This window comes from Ipomoea nil, unplaced genomic scaffold (assembly GCF_001879475.1).
Source record: "Ipomoea nil cultivar Tokyo-kokei standard unplaced genomic scaffold, Asagao_1.1 scaffold1043, whole genome shotgun sequence".
In the NCBI taxonomy this organism is placed as follows: domain Eukaryota; kingdom Viridiplantae; phylum Streptophyta; class Magnoliopsida; order Solanales; family Convolvulaceae; genus Ipomoea; species Ipomoea nil.
In genome coordinates, this window is record NW_017617471.1 from 5,891,979 (window position 1) to 5,910,905 (window position 18,927).

Sequence of the window (18,927 nt, forward strand, 5' to 3'; positions counted from 1 at the left end):
CATAGCCTTGATAGCCACCATTAGTGTTCAACTTCACTCACCCATTTTTGGGTACTTGCCAATGAAAATAAAGCATGCAATGTTATAGAGATCCAATACACTCATCCATGCTTAGTGCTCACCTTCAAGTAATAGTTACATTTTTTCTTTTGTCACAAAACTAAAAAGTGCTCCAATCTCCATCATAATCAACCATTACTTTCTAAGAAAGTTTATTATCATATCATCCAAACTTTGTAAATATAAAAATATATTAGGTATAAAGTAGAATATATACTAACTTAATATTACAAATAAATTATATATATGTGTGTAAATAGGCTAGGCCGGTAGGCCGATTTGGTATAAATAGACCTGAATTTGTTTAATTTAATAGGCTTCAAAATAAGTCAAAGCCTAATTTTTACTAAACAAGTCTGACATATGTAGGCCTTAAATAGACCGGGCCTTAAGCCCCTACGAAGGGTTTGACCTATTCTTACCCCTAATCCAAATGAAAAGAAACTAAATACAAAAATTGAACTATGTTTTGAAAAAAAAAAAAATACTCCGTAGTAGAACAAAAATAATAAGTGTATTCTCAAAGTGGGGTTAAAATGTTAAATAGTAGTACAATATATTTCCCAAACTAGGGAGTAAAAGTAGTTTTAACTCGTTGACAAAAATGACTTCTCCTAGAATCGTAGATTGCTGCCCCCACAACTCTCGTATTACTTCGGCCTTTCAGTTCTCTACGCCTAACTTATCGCTGATTCATGGAGGAAGGAAATCCCCAAAATGCCCAGCCCGGTGACCGGGTCAAACTCAACGTCGGCGGCAAGCTCTTCGAGACCACCGTCTCTACGCTCCAGTCCGGTGGTTCCGACTCTCTTTTATCGGCGTTATCGAACCGGCCTTCCCATGACGAGCTTTTCATAGACCGCGACCCGGAAATCTTCTCCGCCCTCCTCTCTCTCCTCCGGACCAACCGCCTCCCGTCCACCGCCAGACGGTTCTCGAATCAGGAGCTCATCGACGAGGCGCTCTATTACGGCATCGAGTCGCAACTCAGATCTGCTCTCGCTCCGATTCAACTCAGCGGAATTGACGCTTCACTGTTTACCACCATTAAACCCTCCTCCGACGGTGTCGTATCGGACTTCAACGCCATCGACTCCGATGGATCAGTTTGGATTGCTCACGGTGGTCAGGTATCGATCTATGATTGGAGTTTGAGTCATTCCGGAACTGTACGGACACATCTGGATTATATTAGTTCGATTCGAACGGTCCGGCCGGATATTGCGGCGATAGGCTCGGAATTTGATTCCGGACTTCATTTCTATAACTTGGCCAACGGGCGGCGAATCGGGTCGACGGAGTGGACTGATCCATCGGACCCTAGAATTTACAAGGCGCGGGTCAACGCCATCGCCGACTCCGACGACTCTGTTTTCGCTTCGTTTCAGTGCCAACACAGAGAGAATTGCATTCTCGTGATCGACAAGTCCACCATGAAAGTGAGCTCAGAGTTGGGAAGACAATCCAGTAACTCAGCCAAAACGACCGTCATCGGAAAGATGACGTACGTGCCGGAGATCGGTGCATTGTTCGGAAGTTCCATATCCGCCGGGGCGTTTGGGTATTCCGGATACGTGCGGTTATGGGACCCGAGATCCGCGGAGGTGGTTTGGGAGACGAACGAGCCAGGCTCGGGCCGTAGCAGCAGGTTCGGAGACCCATTTGCCGACGTGGGGGTGGACCCAGAGGATTTGACTCTGTTCAAGATCTGCTCCAAGTCCGGCGACTTGGCAGTGGCAGACCTTCGGAAATTAAGCGATGACCCGTGGGTTTATTTGAAGGAGAAGAATCCCAGTATGAGGTATACAGGAAATTGTGATAGTTTGAGTAGTTTCTTAATCCATTGTTACAGAAAACAGGTGTTTGTGGGGAGAGAGGGGGAGTTGGAGGTATGGTCAAGAATCGAAGAAGCCCAGAATGAAGGGGATTTGTCAGAAGGAATGTACAGGAGAAACTATGTGGATAAAGTGGATGATTCAGAAAGAGGGACAATCAAGAAGATTGAAGGTGGTGGAGATAGGCTATTTGTTACAAGAGAAAATACTGAGGGGATTGAGGTCTGGCAAAGTTCCCATTTTTCTGGTGCAGTCATGGTTTCTTGAATGTATAGTGCTGGGAATCTGGGATTGTTTGATCATTGAGAAAATGTTATCATGTTCACCAATCAAGAACAATGCACAGGGAGGTAGAGTACTAGCTGCTGATCGAGATTCTTTGATCATTTGTTCACCAATGTTCCAAGTTTTGTCAAAGATTAATCTATTCAAGAAGGCTGCAGCTTTCTTCCGCCTTTCCTTTTATCAACCTCATGGAATGGTTCAATACTGGCCTGCTGTTGCAGCCTTTAAACCTGCTCTGCTTATTCCTCAAAAGTGAACATTTCCAAGATTGTTTGAAAATGACTACCAGATTGTACTGATAAAAGTAGCTTATCAGGCATCTCTCTCAATCATTGGAATATTGAATTGGATTATGCTGTCCATGATTTTGGAAATGCAATTATGTATTAAAATTGGTGGTGCGATTGCAAAGGCCTCTCCTGATGATTGTTGTTGATTTACTTTCGCCTCTGTTTCATTGTTTACTCAGTTACTTGGGAATTTAGAATAGAATTGTTAATTTTCTAGAATAATTCTTTTTGCCAAGTTTTATATTTGAGATCATTCCAGTTTGATGTTCCAACAAACCCGATAAACGGGTATATTGGGAAAAAAAAAGTGCGTAATTAACCTCCAATCAACACAATAATTTGCCCCAACCAAAACGCTAAAACGGCAAAACTTTTGCCGTGAGTGAACAAGACTTTTGGTTGGAAGGAGTTACAATTTAATTTCCACTTAATTTTAACATAATTCTAAAGGCAAGCAAATCCATTCATTTGGTTGGAAATAATTGTAATTTCATAGAATTAAAATTTCATAATTTTATCGGTTTGTGGTCCACTAGTATCTGGTTGGTCCCTTATGTGGGAGGTTTGGAGTTCGAGTCTCGTAGTAGGTGTAGATCGTATATGTGGGTATCTTCATTCCTTTGTACTAAAAAAAAATTCATAATTTTAAATGAATTAGAATTCCATGCCTCCCCCCCCCCCCCCCCCCCCCTCGTATATTTTTTTAAAACATAAAATTGATGTTTGACGTATTTTTTTCGATTATAACGTGTCTTTTTTCTTCTATTTCAACACAGAATGTCAATTAGTAGTCCAACCTCAATCAAATATGTTTTTTCAAAACTCTCTTATCTATTTTATTGCTTTTGTTATGTAATTCTAGAGTTTATTTAGTTACATAAAATTTCAAAAGCAAAATTTGAATTTGATCATTTAGGATTTATAATAATAATAATAATAATAATAATAATAATAATAATAATAATAATAAATATGTGCATTTTGGACTTTATACTACTTAATTCCCTTTCAATTCTCATGTATACCAAACATTGGAATTGAAATTCTCAGTAATTTTATTCCTGCAAACCAAACACTGGAATAAAAGAAAATTGATCAAAATATCCGGATCTTGCCGCTTTAAATCAATTTATTTATTTGCTTTGTAAATTGTACACAATCATGTATTTAGAATAGTAATAGCAAAATTAAATGTTCTAAGCCCGATTAGGTTGGTATTCCACCACCGACACTCTAAGTCTATGATCAGATCTCAACATAAGTCCTATGAAGTAGACAATTTTGACCGGCCAAGCCCGGAACCCAACCCAAGAGTCGGTAACAACCATGAAGTCGAAAAATACTATGGTCCCTAGACCATAGCGACCACAAGGTCGAAACGGCCATTAGATTGGAAAATCAATGGTCACTAGACCATAATGATCACAAGGTCAAGACGACCACTAGGTCGGAAAATCAATGGTCCGTAAATTATAATGGCCACAAGATCCGAACACTGAACATGCGCACATACGTATAGGGTTGGGGGTCAAGTGCCCTTTATGAATTATTTTGTTCTTGAAAGGGTCGGGCCTCCACCTATATAAGGGGAGGCCATTCAACACAAAGGGGGCTCTCTCTTCTCCTTTACTCTCTCTCTCTCTACAATATTGAATAATAAAGGTCTTTTAGGCCAATTTCTCTCATTTGCTATCCTCTTATACATTTCTATACACACACCGTATACATTGAATGACTTTGTTCCATCACTAATAACAAAGATTGTAATACTTATAATTAAAATTATAACAATTTCATACTCAATTGTCTACAACCCGATCCGTCTTACGAACAAGGATATTTGAGACGCTCTTACACAATTTTTTTCCTTTAATTTAGCAAGAACTAAATCCAAAAAAAAAAAAAAAAAATACAAAAATCGAGAACTAAACTTAATAGGCACAAGTGTCAAATAGACCCATCTACTACTGCGAAGTGCTCAATTCCCACCACGAACTAAATTAAGTGCCAAATAGGTCCATCTACTAGCTAAATTTGTTCAATTGGCATTTTTTACAGGTTACTAGCAGGTTGCCTATTTAATTATTAAAAATAAATAAATAAATAGAATAAAAAATTAAAAATTAAAAAAAAAATTAAAAAAAAAAAGAAGAATATCAGCCACCGGCTATCCTCGCCGGACAGCCGGTGGCTGATATTTTTTTTTTTAAAACTTTTTTTTTAATTTTTTTATTCTATTTATTTATTTTTAATAATTAGATAGGCAACCTGTTAAAAATGCCAATCGAACAGTTTAGCTGGTAGATATACCTATTTGACACAATTGAGCACTTCGCAGTAGTAGATGCGTCTATTTGACACTCGTGCCTTTTAACTTAATATTAACTCTTTTCTGCTAATAATTTTAATTAGATAATTAACTATAGTTCATATTTTAAATTTTGAAGTGTAATCGTAATTTGTTTGATATGAATTGCAAAATATTTAATAGGAGTGTGCATTCGGTTAATCAAGCTGTGGAATGCTACTGACTCTATTAGAATGTAGTATGAGCTTGAACTCACAACCTCTCATATAGAAGTCCAACTTAGGTGCCATCTGAACATAAAGTGTTTCAGAACCTGAACTTTTTAAATAATCTTTGAAATGCTTAAAATTATATTTTTAATTTTGGAACTCTTGAAACATTAAAAAAAAAAAAAAAAAAAAAAAACCAATAGTTTGTTTCACAAGTTTGAGGAACAAATTAATAAAATGTTTCACATACCGTACCGTATAGTACGGGCGGCACCTTTCGATGTCTTACTTGAGTTGCTAATAATAATTTATTCTTTACTTGGCTTTTATCATTGAATTGATTGATCCTGGTTAGCTTAAATTGAGATGAAGTGATAAAGTACGTACTTAATTGTTAACTTGAATTGATTTGGACACACACACATATACAGGGTTTGGCATTTCTAACAATGTCGACGCCACCGGTGCTCTCCAACTTTGCCGGAAACTGCAGCAGATACGAGGCGGAGTGCGTTTGCCCCACACAAAAAGCATTCTTCTTCACATCATTGGTGTTAATGGGCGTAGGCATGGCGGGTCACGCGGTTTCTCTGGATGCATATCTCCGATCCGCCGCGCCACTACCAAACCCGCCGTGATGATAATTCAAACGATCTTAATAACCAACAAGAAGATGATGAGCAATTGCCCCATACTGATGCTTAGCTTGCGGGTAACTTAATTAACCAACTAAATATTACGTACTACTTGATTAGATCAATTCCAATTCTCTTGTATAATTACTTCTCCGATTTTTTTTTTTTTTCTCCTTTAATTCAGCTTCTAGTAATTCTTGAACAACATACAATTCAGATTGCAATCCATATATCATATTCCTTATCGGTTTATTCACATTAGGAGGTTCATTCGTGATTGTATAATTTTGATCTTTACAAAACAAGAAACCACACTCATATCCATCCTGAACCAATTTCTATCAACAAAATATATGAAATTTGGAAAATAATTATAATAAAACAAAATCAACCCACATAATATACGAAATTTACAACAAAAATTAAGTTTAAAATATTGAAAATATCACACAAATTCAACATTTGTTTACAGAAAACAATTCTCATTGTCCATTTTTGACGTACACTTACAGATTTCTTGCATGAATCTCTTGTTGTGCAAATTGGAGACTTCAACCCACATCTACAATATAATATAATATAATGGAGGCTTGTGGTCTAAGTTTTTTCGCACATTAGATGAACAGAAGACATTTTGACAATAATGAAGAAGATTTAAAATCTGGCAATGGAAATTAGAAATGAAGACTTATGTTTGGGAAGAAGATAATGATGAAGAATTAAGGCTATTTGCAACCAAAATCGTCCAATAGGTCCATGTATATAACATGTCAACATTCCATTATTAATTTATTTTTCCATTTCAACAAATTACATGACCTATCAATGGGAACGGGTTAAAAATGCTAGGTGAAAAAAAATAAAATTGAAAGTATAAGCTAAGTGTTGATCTAGATGAACCATATTTTAGTCTATGGTGTCAGATAGTACTTCGGCCTATCTATTTCACCATTTTGCCCAAACCGTTGTTTTGTATGGAGCATAGATTATCCATTAATTGTTCGTTTTTGAATATTGATGCAGGACAAGGGAAACATGCCAACAAGTGACAAATTAAAAGAAAGAAAACGGTCTAGAACCAAATTAACTTAATCATAAGCTTCTTCTTCTCTTTTTTTTTTTTTTTTTTTTTTTTTTTTTTTTTTTGGGTCAAATCATGTGGTGTCCTGAGCAAGTTTTAACTGTAAGAGGCCGGTACCATACTCAAATTAATTAGAAGCTTTTTAATTGTATTCAAAACAAAATCTGTTTAAATATAAAACAAGGAAAATTGAAGAGTTACAAATACTAAAACAATGGAAAAGTAAAACAAACATAAATGAATACTCTTTACCACTAACCTCAGTACCTCACCACCTTAGTTTGTTTCACAAGTTGGAGGAACATGTTTTTCACATATAGATACTTCTAGCTATATATCTCTTACTTGAGTTGAGAACAGTAATTTATTCTTTACTAATTTTATGATTGATTCTTGCTTTAAAGTTGAGATAGATGTACAGAAGTTCTTAGCTTGCTACTTTTGGAGATATATATGTCTCCTTGGCCACGCCACCTCAGCTCATCCGCCCATCTCTTTTTCTCACTATTTATTTGCACTGCCGCCATGCGTGGATACATGCATGCATGCATATCACAGAGCTTCAATTCTCAGGTTTCTAATTAAAGTAAGCTCAATTATTTTAATTTATTCAGAAACTAAATTCTTGCTTAGATTATCACAAGACTGATCTTTAGACTAGATTCTTATTACGTGCATCTCCTCATATGTGTTTTTCCCTAATGTTATAGCTTTTTTTTTTTTTTTTTTTTTCTTTTCTTTCATTTATTAGATTGTGCTCCATATATAACTTGAGTCTCATTTCCTTTATTTCGCGATTATCTCTTGTTTGTATGTGTTTGAGGACGGCTGCATACATACACTCGTATCATGTATGAACCTTTGATATACTAAAATTAAATCTTATGCAATTGGTCCATATTTTTAAGATGAATCATGGTCTATAATATAATCACATTTTTTAGAGGTAGAATGCTAGACTTAACTCTTCACTATTTCTGCCCAACTATTTTTTGCTACTAGTTGCTGAATTTGACCCGTTACGTACTTACCGCTGCCCAAAAAAGATTGGTTTAATTTAATTGCATCATTTATTCATTTGGTTGCTTATATGCATGCAGATCGAGAGTGAAGCTGTAAACTGATGGCGTGCATTAAGCTTCGTGGGGAATGCACTATTGCGTGTACTATGGGTAATTAAGTAATTTTAATATAATTTAAAATTCACGTTATATATATAAGAGTGTGTGTGTGCGAGCACGCTTATAGCTTATTTTAAACTATTAATAAGATATAAGTCCTGTTTGGTAATATTCCTAAAATAAGAGCTTATTTTAAAATGCTACCTTAGGTAACATTTCAAAATAAGTTACTAGCTTCCTAACTTTTTTTTTTCATCTTTGTCCTTATTATTTTAAAGAAATGACCTCCTTTACTCTTCCCAATTAAAATCATTTTCTCTTTCTCCTTTATCTGAAACTTTCACTGCAATTATTATTAGGCACAAGTGTCAAATAGGCTCATTTACTACTACGAAGTGCTCAATTCCCACCACGAACTAAATTAAGTGTCAAATAGGTCCATTTACCAGTTAAATTTGTTCAATTAGCTTTTTTTACAGGTTACCTATTTATTAATTATTAATAAATATATAAATAAATAAAATAAAATAAAATAATTAAAAAAAAAAAGATAATAGCCACCGGTAAAGCAACAGTTTTGTACCAACACCAAGCTCCAATCCCTCTCCATGTATCAAAACAAACTTCTTCGTTTTAATGTTCTCCAAGATTTCCAGTGACTGCAGCAGATATTTCTCATTAGTTCAACTTCACACTTGTTTGATGGTTTTCATTCAAATCAACTGTTTCCTACCATGTTTTCTCCTTTTGATTAACTCAGTTCTTCTACAAATATATTTTAATTGGAGTTCGATTCCCAGATCTGGACCTCAGTTGGATGGCTGTCTGTGAATGGGCAGCCACCGGCTGTCCTCGCCGGACAGCCGGTGGCTATTATCTTTTTTTTTTTTTTTTTAATTTAAATTATTTTATTTATTTATTTATTAATAATTAATAAATAGGTAACCTGTTGGTAACCTGTAAAAAAAGCTAATTGAACAAATTTAGCTGGTAAATGGGTCTATTTGACACTTAATTTAGTTCGTGGTGGGAATTGAGCACTTCACAATAGTAGATGGGCCTATTTGACACTTGTGCCTTATTATTATTATTATTATTATTATTATTATTATTATTATTATTATTATTATTATTATTAGATGAAGGAGATTCGCAACAGTATTGCTACTTCATTATGGGATACTAGATCATTATTATGCTAATATTTTTATTTCAAAATGTTAAATTTTTTGAAGACAAAATGTTAAATTTTAATATGTAAACAAACTAATTTAAATTTTATGAAAATGTCTTTTTACATTTATTAGCTTATCAAAAAACTAATTTTACCAAACATTTTAAAGCATAACAGCTCTTCAGTTTTCAGCTCCTAACTTATAATTTTTCAACTTTCAGCTCCTTTTAAACTTTCAGCTACCTTTTCAGATAGGTTGCCAAACATAGCCTATATAAAGTAATGTTGTTGTTTTTGCAGTGTCAGGTTTGAAATGGGGTCATATCATTGCAGAATACGCATTGTTCTTGCTCATAAATTACTTAACTAACACTTGGGGGCTAGGCTTTGCAAACGCTGCCGGAATTATAAATCTTTTCTTTGGCATCACTAAAATTTTGGAGATATGTTTTGCTTTCGTGGCGGATGCTTGTCTTGGCACTTTTAAAGCGCTTTTGCTCTCCAGTCTACTCTACAGCATTGTAAGTACAACTTTCCTCCCTCCCTCACAATATAATATTTTTCAATGGTCTATCAAGAGTTGTATTAAAATACATACTACGGTTATAAGCTAGTATGTTGTGTAATGGGTTGGAAAATGAGTTAAAATGATTATTTTTAAGCATAATTTTGGATGGGCTTCACTTGTGATTCAAGTCGAGATAAAGTGAATTGTATATTAGTGTAAACGTAACTCACTCTCATTTTCAAATGTGGGATATATAATGGTTCCTTCAAAGCCTATCCAACCCTATTTTTTCCCGGCTGAAATGGGTATATGTGAAATTTAATTTTAGATTTACTTATTATAGATTTTGAGTGTATTATATATCAAATTAAATTTAAGAGAACTCAAATTAACTTTCACCAAGCCCAAATCAGAAAAAAAAAAAAAAAAAAAAAAAAAAAAAACTCTAATCAGGAAGCATGGGCACCTTAACTGGTCATAGAAATGAAAGTTTGGAAGAATGACTTAGGATTGAGTCTTATCAGCGACAGTGATGAGGGGACTCCTATACTTGTGCGCCGTAAGCAAATGTCTAGTCTCTGTGGGGTGGGTTCAACCTTTTGGAAGAGAAAAAATCTAATCAAAGCTATGCCAGAAAGTTGTTATTCTAATTTTCCAACATATATAATGAACAGGGTTTGGCGTTTCTAACAATGTCAACGCCGCCTGTGCTCTCCAACTTTGCCGGAAATTGCAACAGATACGAGGCGGAGTGCGTTGGCCCCGTACAAAAGGCATTCTTTTTCACGTCATTGGTGTTAATGGGCGTAGGCATGGCGGGTCACGCGGTTTCTCTGGATGCATTCCTCCGCCACCACCAAACCCCCTGTCATGATGATCATCTTAACCAACAAGCTGATGAAGAAGAAGAAAAAGAAGATGAATTTTGGAGCGTAAACAATTTACTGGTAATACTAATCTCCGGCGTTGCTGCTCTAGCGCTTTCGAATATAGGGCCTTGGGAGATTAAGTTTGCGGTTCCGGCCATATTTTTTTTCACCGCAACACTTGTATTCTTCGCCGGGAAGGCGCTTGGGTTTTACAGTAACTACGGTGATAAGCCTAAAGGGAGTGCCCTTACTACTCTTCTGAGAGTCTTTGTTGCCGCCACGTGCAAAAGTTGTCGTAAACTCCCTGCCAATTCTGATGAGCTTTACCAAGCACACGACGCCAACCACAAATTGTCCCATACTAATGGATGCTGGTAACTTACCAAACTTTAATTTTACGTGCTACTCGATCAATAAGATCAATTTTAATTTCAAAGAGGAATACCGGCCCATTTTTAGCTCCTAACACTACTAGAAATTATAGAATTTTCGACCATCTGAAAGTGATCTTGATATCAAAAAGTGGTCGGAAATAGCAACAAAAGTTTTTTCAGATACCAAAAGTGGTCGGAACAAGACTTTCGACTTGATTTAAGATCACTTTCAAGTGATCGAAAATTCCATAATTTCCAGTAGTGTAAATTGTTATATATAGGTGGCTTGACAAGGCAGCCATCCCATTGCCAAAGGAAGAGAGCAGATGGAAACTGTGCAATGTGAGAGAAGTAGAAGAAACCAAACTAAGTGTTCAGACGGCTATGGTGTGGCCACCAATCATAATATGCGGCTTGGTTTCTTCAATCGGAAGCACCTTCTTCGTGGTGCAGGCGGGCAAGATGAGCCACAACCTGGGGAAATGGCAAGTCCCTCCCACCATTCTCCTACTCCTATCCAACGCCGCAAAGTACGGCACCACCGCCTGTTTCAAACTCGGCGTGAAAGACGAACTAGGGGAAGGCGGGCGGCGTCGAGAAGAAATGAGGGAGCTCGGCCCGGGAAGTGCGATGCTTTAGGCGGTAGTATGTTGTTTCACCGCTGCCCTGGTGGAAAATAAGAGGAGGAGGCATATTAATAGTAATAATGTGATTAGCATATTTTGGCTCATACCTCAGTTCTTGTTTCTTATTATTGTGGATACGTTTTTCCAAGAACCCATGAAAATATTCTTCAAGGATAACGCTGCTCCGACGATGAAGAAGTACGCGGTACACCTTACCCAGTTTGTGTGGGGTATAGGACAAGCCCTCAGTCTTGTCTCGGTTTTAGCCTGCAAAAAATGGTTCAACAATGATGTTGATCAGAGCCGGTTGGATAAGTATTATTGGACTCTTACAGCTCTCTCTGCCGTCACTCTTACTTGCTACTTTCTAGCTATGGTGCTCTATTGGGAACCCCGCAAACAATCTGCTAATCCACCACCGCCCAATAATATTGCTGATCAACAAGTCCAATCAACAATTCAGTTCAGCAGCGCAGCTAATATGATTTGATTTATTAGTTGTTAGCTAGAGTACGTTCTGCATGCTTCTATTTGGTTATATATATATATATATATATATATAGTCTGTATCTCTCTTGTAAAGTTAGTTTTTCAGAACACATCCATATTAATGAAATTTTTCTCTGTGGTTTCCTTTTACCATGAAATCTTAATTGTTCATGCAATATTCTATATTCTGTTAATTCTATACTCCCTTATGTGGGAGGTGATGGGTTCAAGCCTGGTGAATATCCACATTCTCTTATAATAAAACAAAAATGGTATCAGAGATCAAGTTACGCAATTGTTATTTTTGGCCGTTGGCGGCAGCAACGCAGTGGTCCTTCCATAGGAAATAGAGGGTATAACTGTTGATCTAGATGAACCATATTTTTGCCCATGGTGTCAGATGAACAATCATGATTAGTAAACTACTTGACCTTTTTGCCCAAAAGCGTTGTTTTGTATAGGCATATGACTCTGTTTGGCAAACTTAGCTAAAAAACTATAAGCTCGGAGTTGAAAACCGAAGAGTTGTGAAGCTAATTGATTGAAAGTGTTTAATAAAATTAGCTTTTTGATAAGCTGATATGTAAAAAAACTAAAAATGATATTTTCATAAAATTTAAATTAATTTATTTACATATTAAAATTTAGCATTTTGTCTTTAAAAAAAGTTAACATTTTGAATTGAAATAAAACTATTAGCATAATCATGATCTAACATCTGATAATGAAGTGACAATATTGTTGCAAATCTCATAATAATAATAATAATAATAATAATAACAACAACAACAACAACAACAACAACAACAACAATAATAATAATAATAATAATAATAATAATAATATTTGCGTTGAAAGTTGCGGATAAAGGAAAAGAGAAAAATATTTTAATTGGAAATGGTAAATTATGTCATTTATTTAAAATAATAAGGATAAAGATGAAGAAAAAAAAAAAGTTAGGAAGCTAGGAGCTTATTTTGAAACGCTATCTAAATAAGAGCATTCCAAATAAGCTCTTATGTTAAGCTAAGAGCTTATTTTGGGAACATTACCAAACAGAGCTTATAACTTATTAGTAACTTAAAATAAGCTATAAGGCTCTGCCAAACAAAGCCATAGATTATCCATTGACTGTTCGTCTTTGAATATTGATGTAGGACCAGGGAAACATGTCAACAAGTGACAAATTAAAGAAAAAAAAACTGTCAAGAACCAAATTAATTTAATTATAAGCTTTTTAATTGTAATATTCAAAATTATCACTTTTGGATTAAAAAAAATCAGTATAATAAATAGAAAACTGGGAAAATTGAAGAATTACAAATACTAAAAGCATGCACGGAAAAGTAAAATAAACATAAATGGAATACTCTTTTATCACTCATCAGTCATCACCTCACCACCTTAGTTTGTTTCACAAGTTGGAGGAACATGTTTTTCACATACTATATATCTCTTACTTGAGTTGAGAATTGAACAGTAATTTATTCTTTACTTAGATTTTATAATTGATTCTTGGAATTGCTTTAAAGTTGAGATAGATGTACAGAAGTTCTTAGCTTGCTACTTTTGGAGATATATGTCTCCTTGGCCACGCCACCTCAGCTACCTCATCCGCCCATCTCTTTTTCTCACTATTTATTTGCACTGCCATGCATATCACAGAGCTTCTTCTCAGGTTTCTAATTAAAGTAAGCTCAATTCTTTTAATTTATTCAGAAACTAACTCTCTCAACTTTGATTTGTTTCATTTATTATTTATTATTTATTATTTATTATTTAGTTCCAATTTATTCATATCTGGTTGCATATATGCAGAGAGTGAGTGAACCTGCAAACCGATCCGATGGCATGCTGCAGTGAACGCATTGTGGCTATCATTCGGCGGTGGATTATACGTAATCATTTTCATTTTCACGTTATTATCACTACTGGAAATCAAGTCGAAAGCAAAAAGTGATCGGAAATAATAATAAAAGTTTTTCCGAATACCAAAAATGGTCAGAACAAGACTTTGGACTTGATTTAAGATCACTTTCAGGTGGTCGGAAATTCCATAATTTCCAGCAGTGTGTATATATATAATCAACTAGACAACTACCAGCTATATATATATTCTTAATTTTCTTATTGTTTAATTTATATCTGTACGGCAGTGTCATCTTTGAAATGGGCTAATATAATTGAAGAGTACACATTGTTCGAGATGATGACTTACTTAAGTGAAACATGGGGACTAGGATTTGCGCATGCTGCCGGAACTATAAACGTTTTCTATGGCTTTACTAAAATTTTGAGCTTAAGTTTTGCCTTCCTGATGGATGCTTATCTTGGTAACGTTAAAATGCTTTTGCTCTCCGGTCTAGCCTCCAGCATTGTAAGTGCAATAATATTATTTCTCTCATATTTAAATGATATATAATGCTATCAGCTACTCAAAACAACTTTTTCAATTAATTTTTTGAGAAAAAAACAATTATACCAAATAACTAATTTACCAAACATCTTTCTACAATCAGCTAATATTATCAACTAGTTATACCCTCTAATAGACTACTCAATCACCTAACAGCTATCAGCCATTTACTGAACTGAACATGGCCTATATGTTCAACATTAATAATATATATAATGAATAGGGTTTGGCGTTTCTATCCATGTCATCGGCGCCGCCGGTGCTCTTCTTCACGTCATTGGTGTTAATGTGCGTGGGCATGGCGGGTAACTCGGTTTCTTTGGATACATTCCTTCAACACCATGACAGTGAAAATAATAAACTCAACTTCATAGTAGGGGCCATTGCTGCTCTAGCACTCCCGCTTTTAAAGACTTGGGAGGTTAGATTTGGGGTTGCCGGAATAATTTTCTTCGCCGCAACACTTATATTCTTCGTCGGAACGCTGCGTCGGTCTTACCCTCCCAAGGACGACGATGATCCAAATGGGAGTGCCCTCACAACAGTTTTGAGAGTCTTTGTCGCCGCCACGCGCAAAAGATCTCATCAACTCCCTGCCAACTCTAATGACCTTTACCAACGACATGGCAACGACCACGACTTTGCTAAGCAATTGGCCCATACTAATCGATGCAGGTAACATTTTATGTGTCTAATTTATTTTTTCCAATACCAATATACAAACACTTTTAAAATAGTAAATTGTTTGAGACATCAATACGGGCTAGGGCGGGCAAAAACTCAATATTTGGTAAGATTCATCCCCTTTAATTATCTCGTAGAATAATAAGATACTTATTATCACCAAACTATTCCACCATTTAATTAATAACCATTATACATTACTATATAGGTTAAAGTGTCATCCACACACCATGAACCATTCCAAATTATTTATGCCGCACCACACTGCTAGAAATCTTTGATTTTCCGATCACTTTTCTGACCACCTAAAAAAATGATAGAAAAGTGACATTTTTTTAATTTTTCCTCGAAGAATTATGGTAGGGAAATAGGTCGGAATTCCCGACCACCTTTACTTAGTGGTCGGAACTATCCACCACAAAGTAAAGGTGGTCCAAAAAAAATTTTGTTTTAAAACTGAGTTGGGAATTTCCGACAATCTTTCTAGTAACTGATTTTTACGATCACTTTACAAAATTGGATGCTATTTCCGACAACCTTTGAGGTGGTCGGAAATAGCAACAAAATTTTTTTAAAATACCAAAAGTAACCATAATCTTTAATAAGTGATAAGAGCATCCACTATAGAGAAGATTTGGGAGTTAATGTCAGAATTAATTCTCCCAAGTGAAGATCAAAGCTGATGTGGGAATTGAATAATTCAAAAAGAATCCTCCTGCAAGGGGTTGAGATATTTCTCTTCCCAAGGTTTTTAACATTTAATTTGTTTATTTTTATTAAATGGTGGGTCTATAAAAACTAAGAAATAACTCAAATCTGATGTGGATAAGAGTTTATTGTGATTGAGTGAAATAGTGGAGGATGAGGTGGATGCTGGGACCCACAAATAATTAAGAAATAACCCCAAAGGATAAGGATGCTCTTAGAGTCATAAACCATAATCTTTAATAAGTGATATTTATGATTTATGACTCTAAATATCACTTATTAAAGATTATGACACTACTGGAAATCACATAATAATAATAATAATAGTAGTAGTAGGCAGTTAGGCACCTCTCACTTTTCACAGTATTTCTTTACGTTTGAGTTGGAAAAAATTAAATTATTTTTTTCACATATGAAAATGCTTCCCACTAAAAATTGTTTTTATTGTTTGAAATATATATATATATATATATATATATATATATATATATATATATATATATATATTTATTTTTTTAATCCAACACCAATACACAAACACTTTTAAATTAGTAGACTGTTTGAGCCATCAATACGGGCAGGGTGGATGAAAATCAAATATACCAGACAAATTATTCAATTTAATTTTAGATACAGTGTAATTTTATTTTGTTTTGAAAATACAAAAGTTACGAAATTTATTGAAATTTAACGACTGTCGTTTTTTATTTAAAGAAACGGCATCGACTATGGTCCACCCTATAACAATTGCCCCTACTTAGGTAGGGCCCGTGCCGACATGCAAAGTTCATTTTGACGGCTTTTGTGTGGAATTGGGAAGTAGAAATTGACTTGACAATTATTATTTATCCTCTATAATAACTCTTGAGTCTGAGGATTTAGGATTAGTTTAGTAACACACACACAAATGCCTTCCACTAATAATTGTTTTTATTGTTTGAAATATATTAATTATTTATTAATCTAGGTGGTTAGACAAGGCAGCCGTGGCATCGCAAGGAAAGAGTGGGAGAGTGGATGAAGGAGAAGAGAAGAAGAATAAGGAGGAGGAGAGCAAATTATCATGGAATCTCTGCACTGTGGGAGAAGTGGAAGAAACCAAAATTTGCCTTCAGACCGCCATTTTATGGACATCCTTCATAATATGTGGGCTGGTTTCTTCTACCGGCAACACCTTCTTCGTGGGGCAGGCCGACCAAATGAACCGGGGCATCGGAAAATGGCAGGTCCATCCCACCATCCTCCTCCTCCTATCCAACGGCGCAAAATACCTCCTAGAATTCAATAACAAATATGAGTACAGATGCCTGAGAAAGTGCCTTGGCTGCTGCGGCTGCAGTTTGATCGTCGCACTGGTCAGCATCGCAACCGCGATGCTCAACGCCGTGCTATGTTGCCTGAGCGCCGCCGTGGTGGAGAGTAGGAGGAGGAAGAATATTGATAGTCCGATGAGTATATTCTGGCTGATACCTCAGTTCTATTTCCTTACGGTCTTGGATACGTTGTTTGAAGAAGCCGTGGAGGATTTCTTCGAGGATCATGAGGTTCCGACCTTGAAAAAGTACGCCGTCCACCTTTTGAGGTTTGTGCGCGGTCTAGGACAAGTGGGCAGTGTTGTGTCGGTGGCAGTGTGCAAGAAATGGTTCAAGAAAGAGGTAAACGAAAGTCGGTTGGATAAGTATTATTGGGTTCTCACTGCTTTGAGTGGCGTCAATTTGATTTGGTACGTTATAGTTGCAGTGGTTTATTACGTGAAATTCAAACCACGTTTCAAATCTAAGCCCGCCGCCGATCCTACCTCTACCCCTACCACATGCTGCTGCTAGTTGACTTGATGCTGTTGGTGTTTTTTTTTTTAAAATAAATACTGTATGTATTTAACAAATCTGTGGCATTTTGGGTAAATTATATTGTGTATTATTGTGTGTCCTGACCCAAAATGATGTCGTTTTGTATTTCGTTTTTTTTTTTTGGTGGGGGGTGAGGGGGGGGGGGGGGGGGGGGGGATTTCGTTTTTTGTTTTTGTGGTTAACTTCTAAAAATAATAAAAATTCTCTGTTTCGTATGTACAGAATTGTATAGTAGAATACACCTAAAATCCTAACATAGTTCACATAATATAACATAATACATAATACATAATACACATAAACTCTTAACATAATACACATAAACTCTTAACGTAATACACATAAATACAAGTGTCAGAAAAAACTGCAACAGACGGAACGATGTCCGTCGCGCCAATATAATGACAGTGTGGGGATTATGCTTGATGGGGAATATACCTCGAGTTTAGGCTCCCCTACGTTCCGTGCTCCTGCTTGGGTCGGGGTTAAACGGTTCGGAAGAAGAAATTGGTTATAATTGTCACTTATATTTTTTTTGAATGCTAGACTCTGTTACAATGTAATATCTGTTTGTCACCATATATTTAAACTTCATAATTGGGAAAGAAATCCAAGAAACGTATGCACTAATTTCGTAGCCGCCGCACCGTCCTTTCAAAAAACATTATGTGTATTATGTTAGGGATTTATGTACATTCTATTATACAATTATGTACATTTGAAATATAGAACTCTTTTTAAAAGTTAAAAGCAGATACAGAAAACAGAGTGTAAAAAAAAAAAAAAAAAAAAAAAAAAAAACGTCGTTTTGGGCCACAATGCACACAACCCCGGGTGCACAATTACCGTACAACTGAGAGATTCTAATTTGGTTTCAGGAAATTATTTTATTTATAACTTAGGAAATTGTTTTCTTTAATTCTTTATGTTTTAGAATATTAACTTATAATTAATGTTCACAATTCAAAGAATTGAGTTTCCTAATTTAGGGAAAGCACCTGATGTTGGTTTTATGACTAGATGCCGTCAACGGTGGCAAATTATGCTGTGCATCCATATACACCCTGCATGGTGCATACGGATGCAAAAACGACGTCGCTTTGCATAAAACGCGCGCTCTACTTTTAAAAAAAATCAGTTTCGATTCTCAGCAACAACATTATGTTATTCATTTTTAGTTCATTCATTTTGGATTTTTAGTTATGAAATGCCGGAAGTGTAGTTATGCAATTCTGGAAGTGTAGTTATGCAATTATGGATGTGTAGTTATGAAGTTATGGATGTGTAGTTATGCAATTATGGAATTATAGTTATGCAATTCTGGAAGTGTAGTTATGCAATTATGGATGTGTAGTTATGAAGTTATGGATGTGTAGTTATGCAATTCTGAAATTATAGTTATGCA

The 18,927-nt window shown here is 35.6% G+C and overlaps 3 protein-coding genes across 3 annotated transcripts; all 3 read left to right on the top strand.

Annotated features, from left to right (window-relative positions):
* Positions 1-683: 683 nt before the first annotated feature.
* Positions 684-2,358, top strand: LOC109182205 (BTB/POZ domain-containing protein At3g09030). Its single transcript, XM_019332309.1, has one exon. It carries the CDS (start codon positions 756-758, stop codon positions 2,160-2,162), a length of 1,407 nt encoding a protein of 468 aa, XP_019187854.1. The 5' UTR covers positions 684-755; the 3' UTR covers positions 2,163-2,358.
* LOC109182206 (protein NRT1/ PTR FAMILY 5.5-like) lies at positions 2,156-11,731 on the top strand. Its single transcript, XM_019332310.1, has 5 exons — positions 2,156-2,242; positions 7,804-7,875; positions 9,299-9,519; positions 10,181-10,749; positions 11,031-11,731. The coding sequence occupies exons 2-5, from the start codon at positions 7,827-7,829 to the stop codon at positions 11,386-11,388; spliced, it is 1,197 nt and encodes a 398-aa protein (XP_019187855.1). The 5' UTR covers positions 2,156-2,242; positions 7,804-7,826; the 3' UTR covers positions 11,389-11,731.
* A 1,784-nt stretch (positions 11,732-13,515) lies between these two features.
* On the top strand, positions 13,516-17,597 carry LOC109180925 (protein NRT1/ PTR FAMILY 5.5-like). The gene is made up of 5 exons (XM_019330646.1): positions 13,516-13,558; positions 13,681-13,762; positions 14,021-14,241; positions 14,504-14,955; positions 16,640-17,597. Exons 2-5 carry the CDS (start codon positions 13,711-13,713, stop codon positions 17,496-17,498), a joined length of 1,584 nt encoding a protein of 527 aa, XP_019186191.1. The 5' UTR covers positions 13,516-13,558; positions 13,681-13,710; the 3' UTR covers positions 17,499-17,597.
* The last annotated feature ends 1,330 nt before the right edge of the window (positions 17,598-18,927 follow it).

Excerpts from the sequence above, each read along its gene's own strand:
- LOC109180925 (XM_019330646.1), top strand. The coding sequence starts at position 13,711 with ATGGCATGCTGCAGTGAACGCATTGTGGCTATCATTCGGCGGTGGATT. Across the intron at positions 14,242-14,503 it reads CCGGTCTAGCCTCCAGCATT|GGTTTGGCGTTTCTATCCAT; the intron begins GTAAGTGCAATA and ends TATAATGAATAG. Across the intron at positions 14,956-16,639 it reads GCCCATACTAATCGATGCAG|GTGGTTAGACAAGGCAGCCG; the intron begins GTAACATTTTAT and ends TTATTAATCTAG.
- LOC109182206 (XM_019332310.1), top strand. The coding sequence starts at position 7,827 with ATGGCGTGCATTAAGCTTCGTGGGGAATGCACTATTGCGTGTACTATG. Across the intron at positions 9,520-10,180 it reads CCAGTCTACTCTACAGCATT|GGTTTGGCGTTTCTAACAAT; the intron begins GTAAGTACAACT and ends TATAATGAACAG. Across the intron at positions 10,750-11,030 it reads TCCCATACTAATGGATGCTG|GTGGCTTGACAAGGCAGCCA; the intron begins GTAACTTACCAA and ends TGTTATATATAG.
- LOC109182205 (XM_019332309.1), top strand. The coding sequence starts at position 756 with ATGGAGGAAGGAAATCCCCAAAATGCCCAGCCCGGTGACCGGGTCAAA.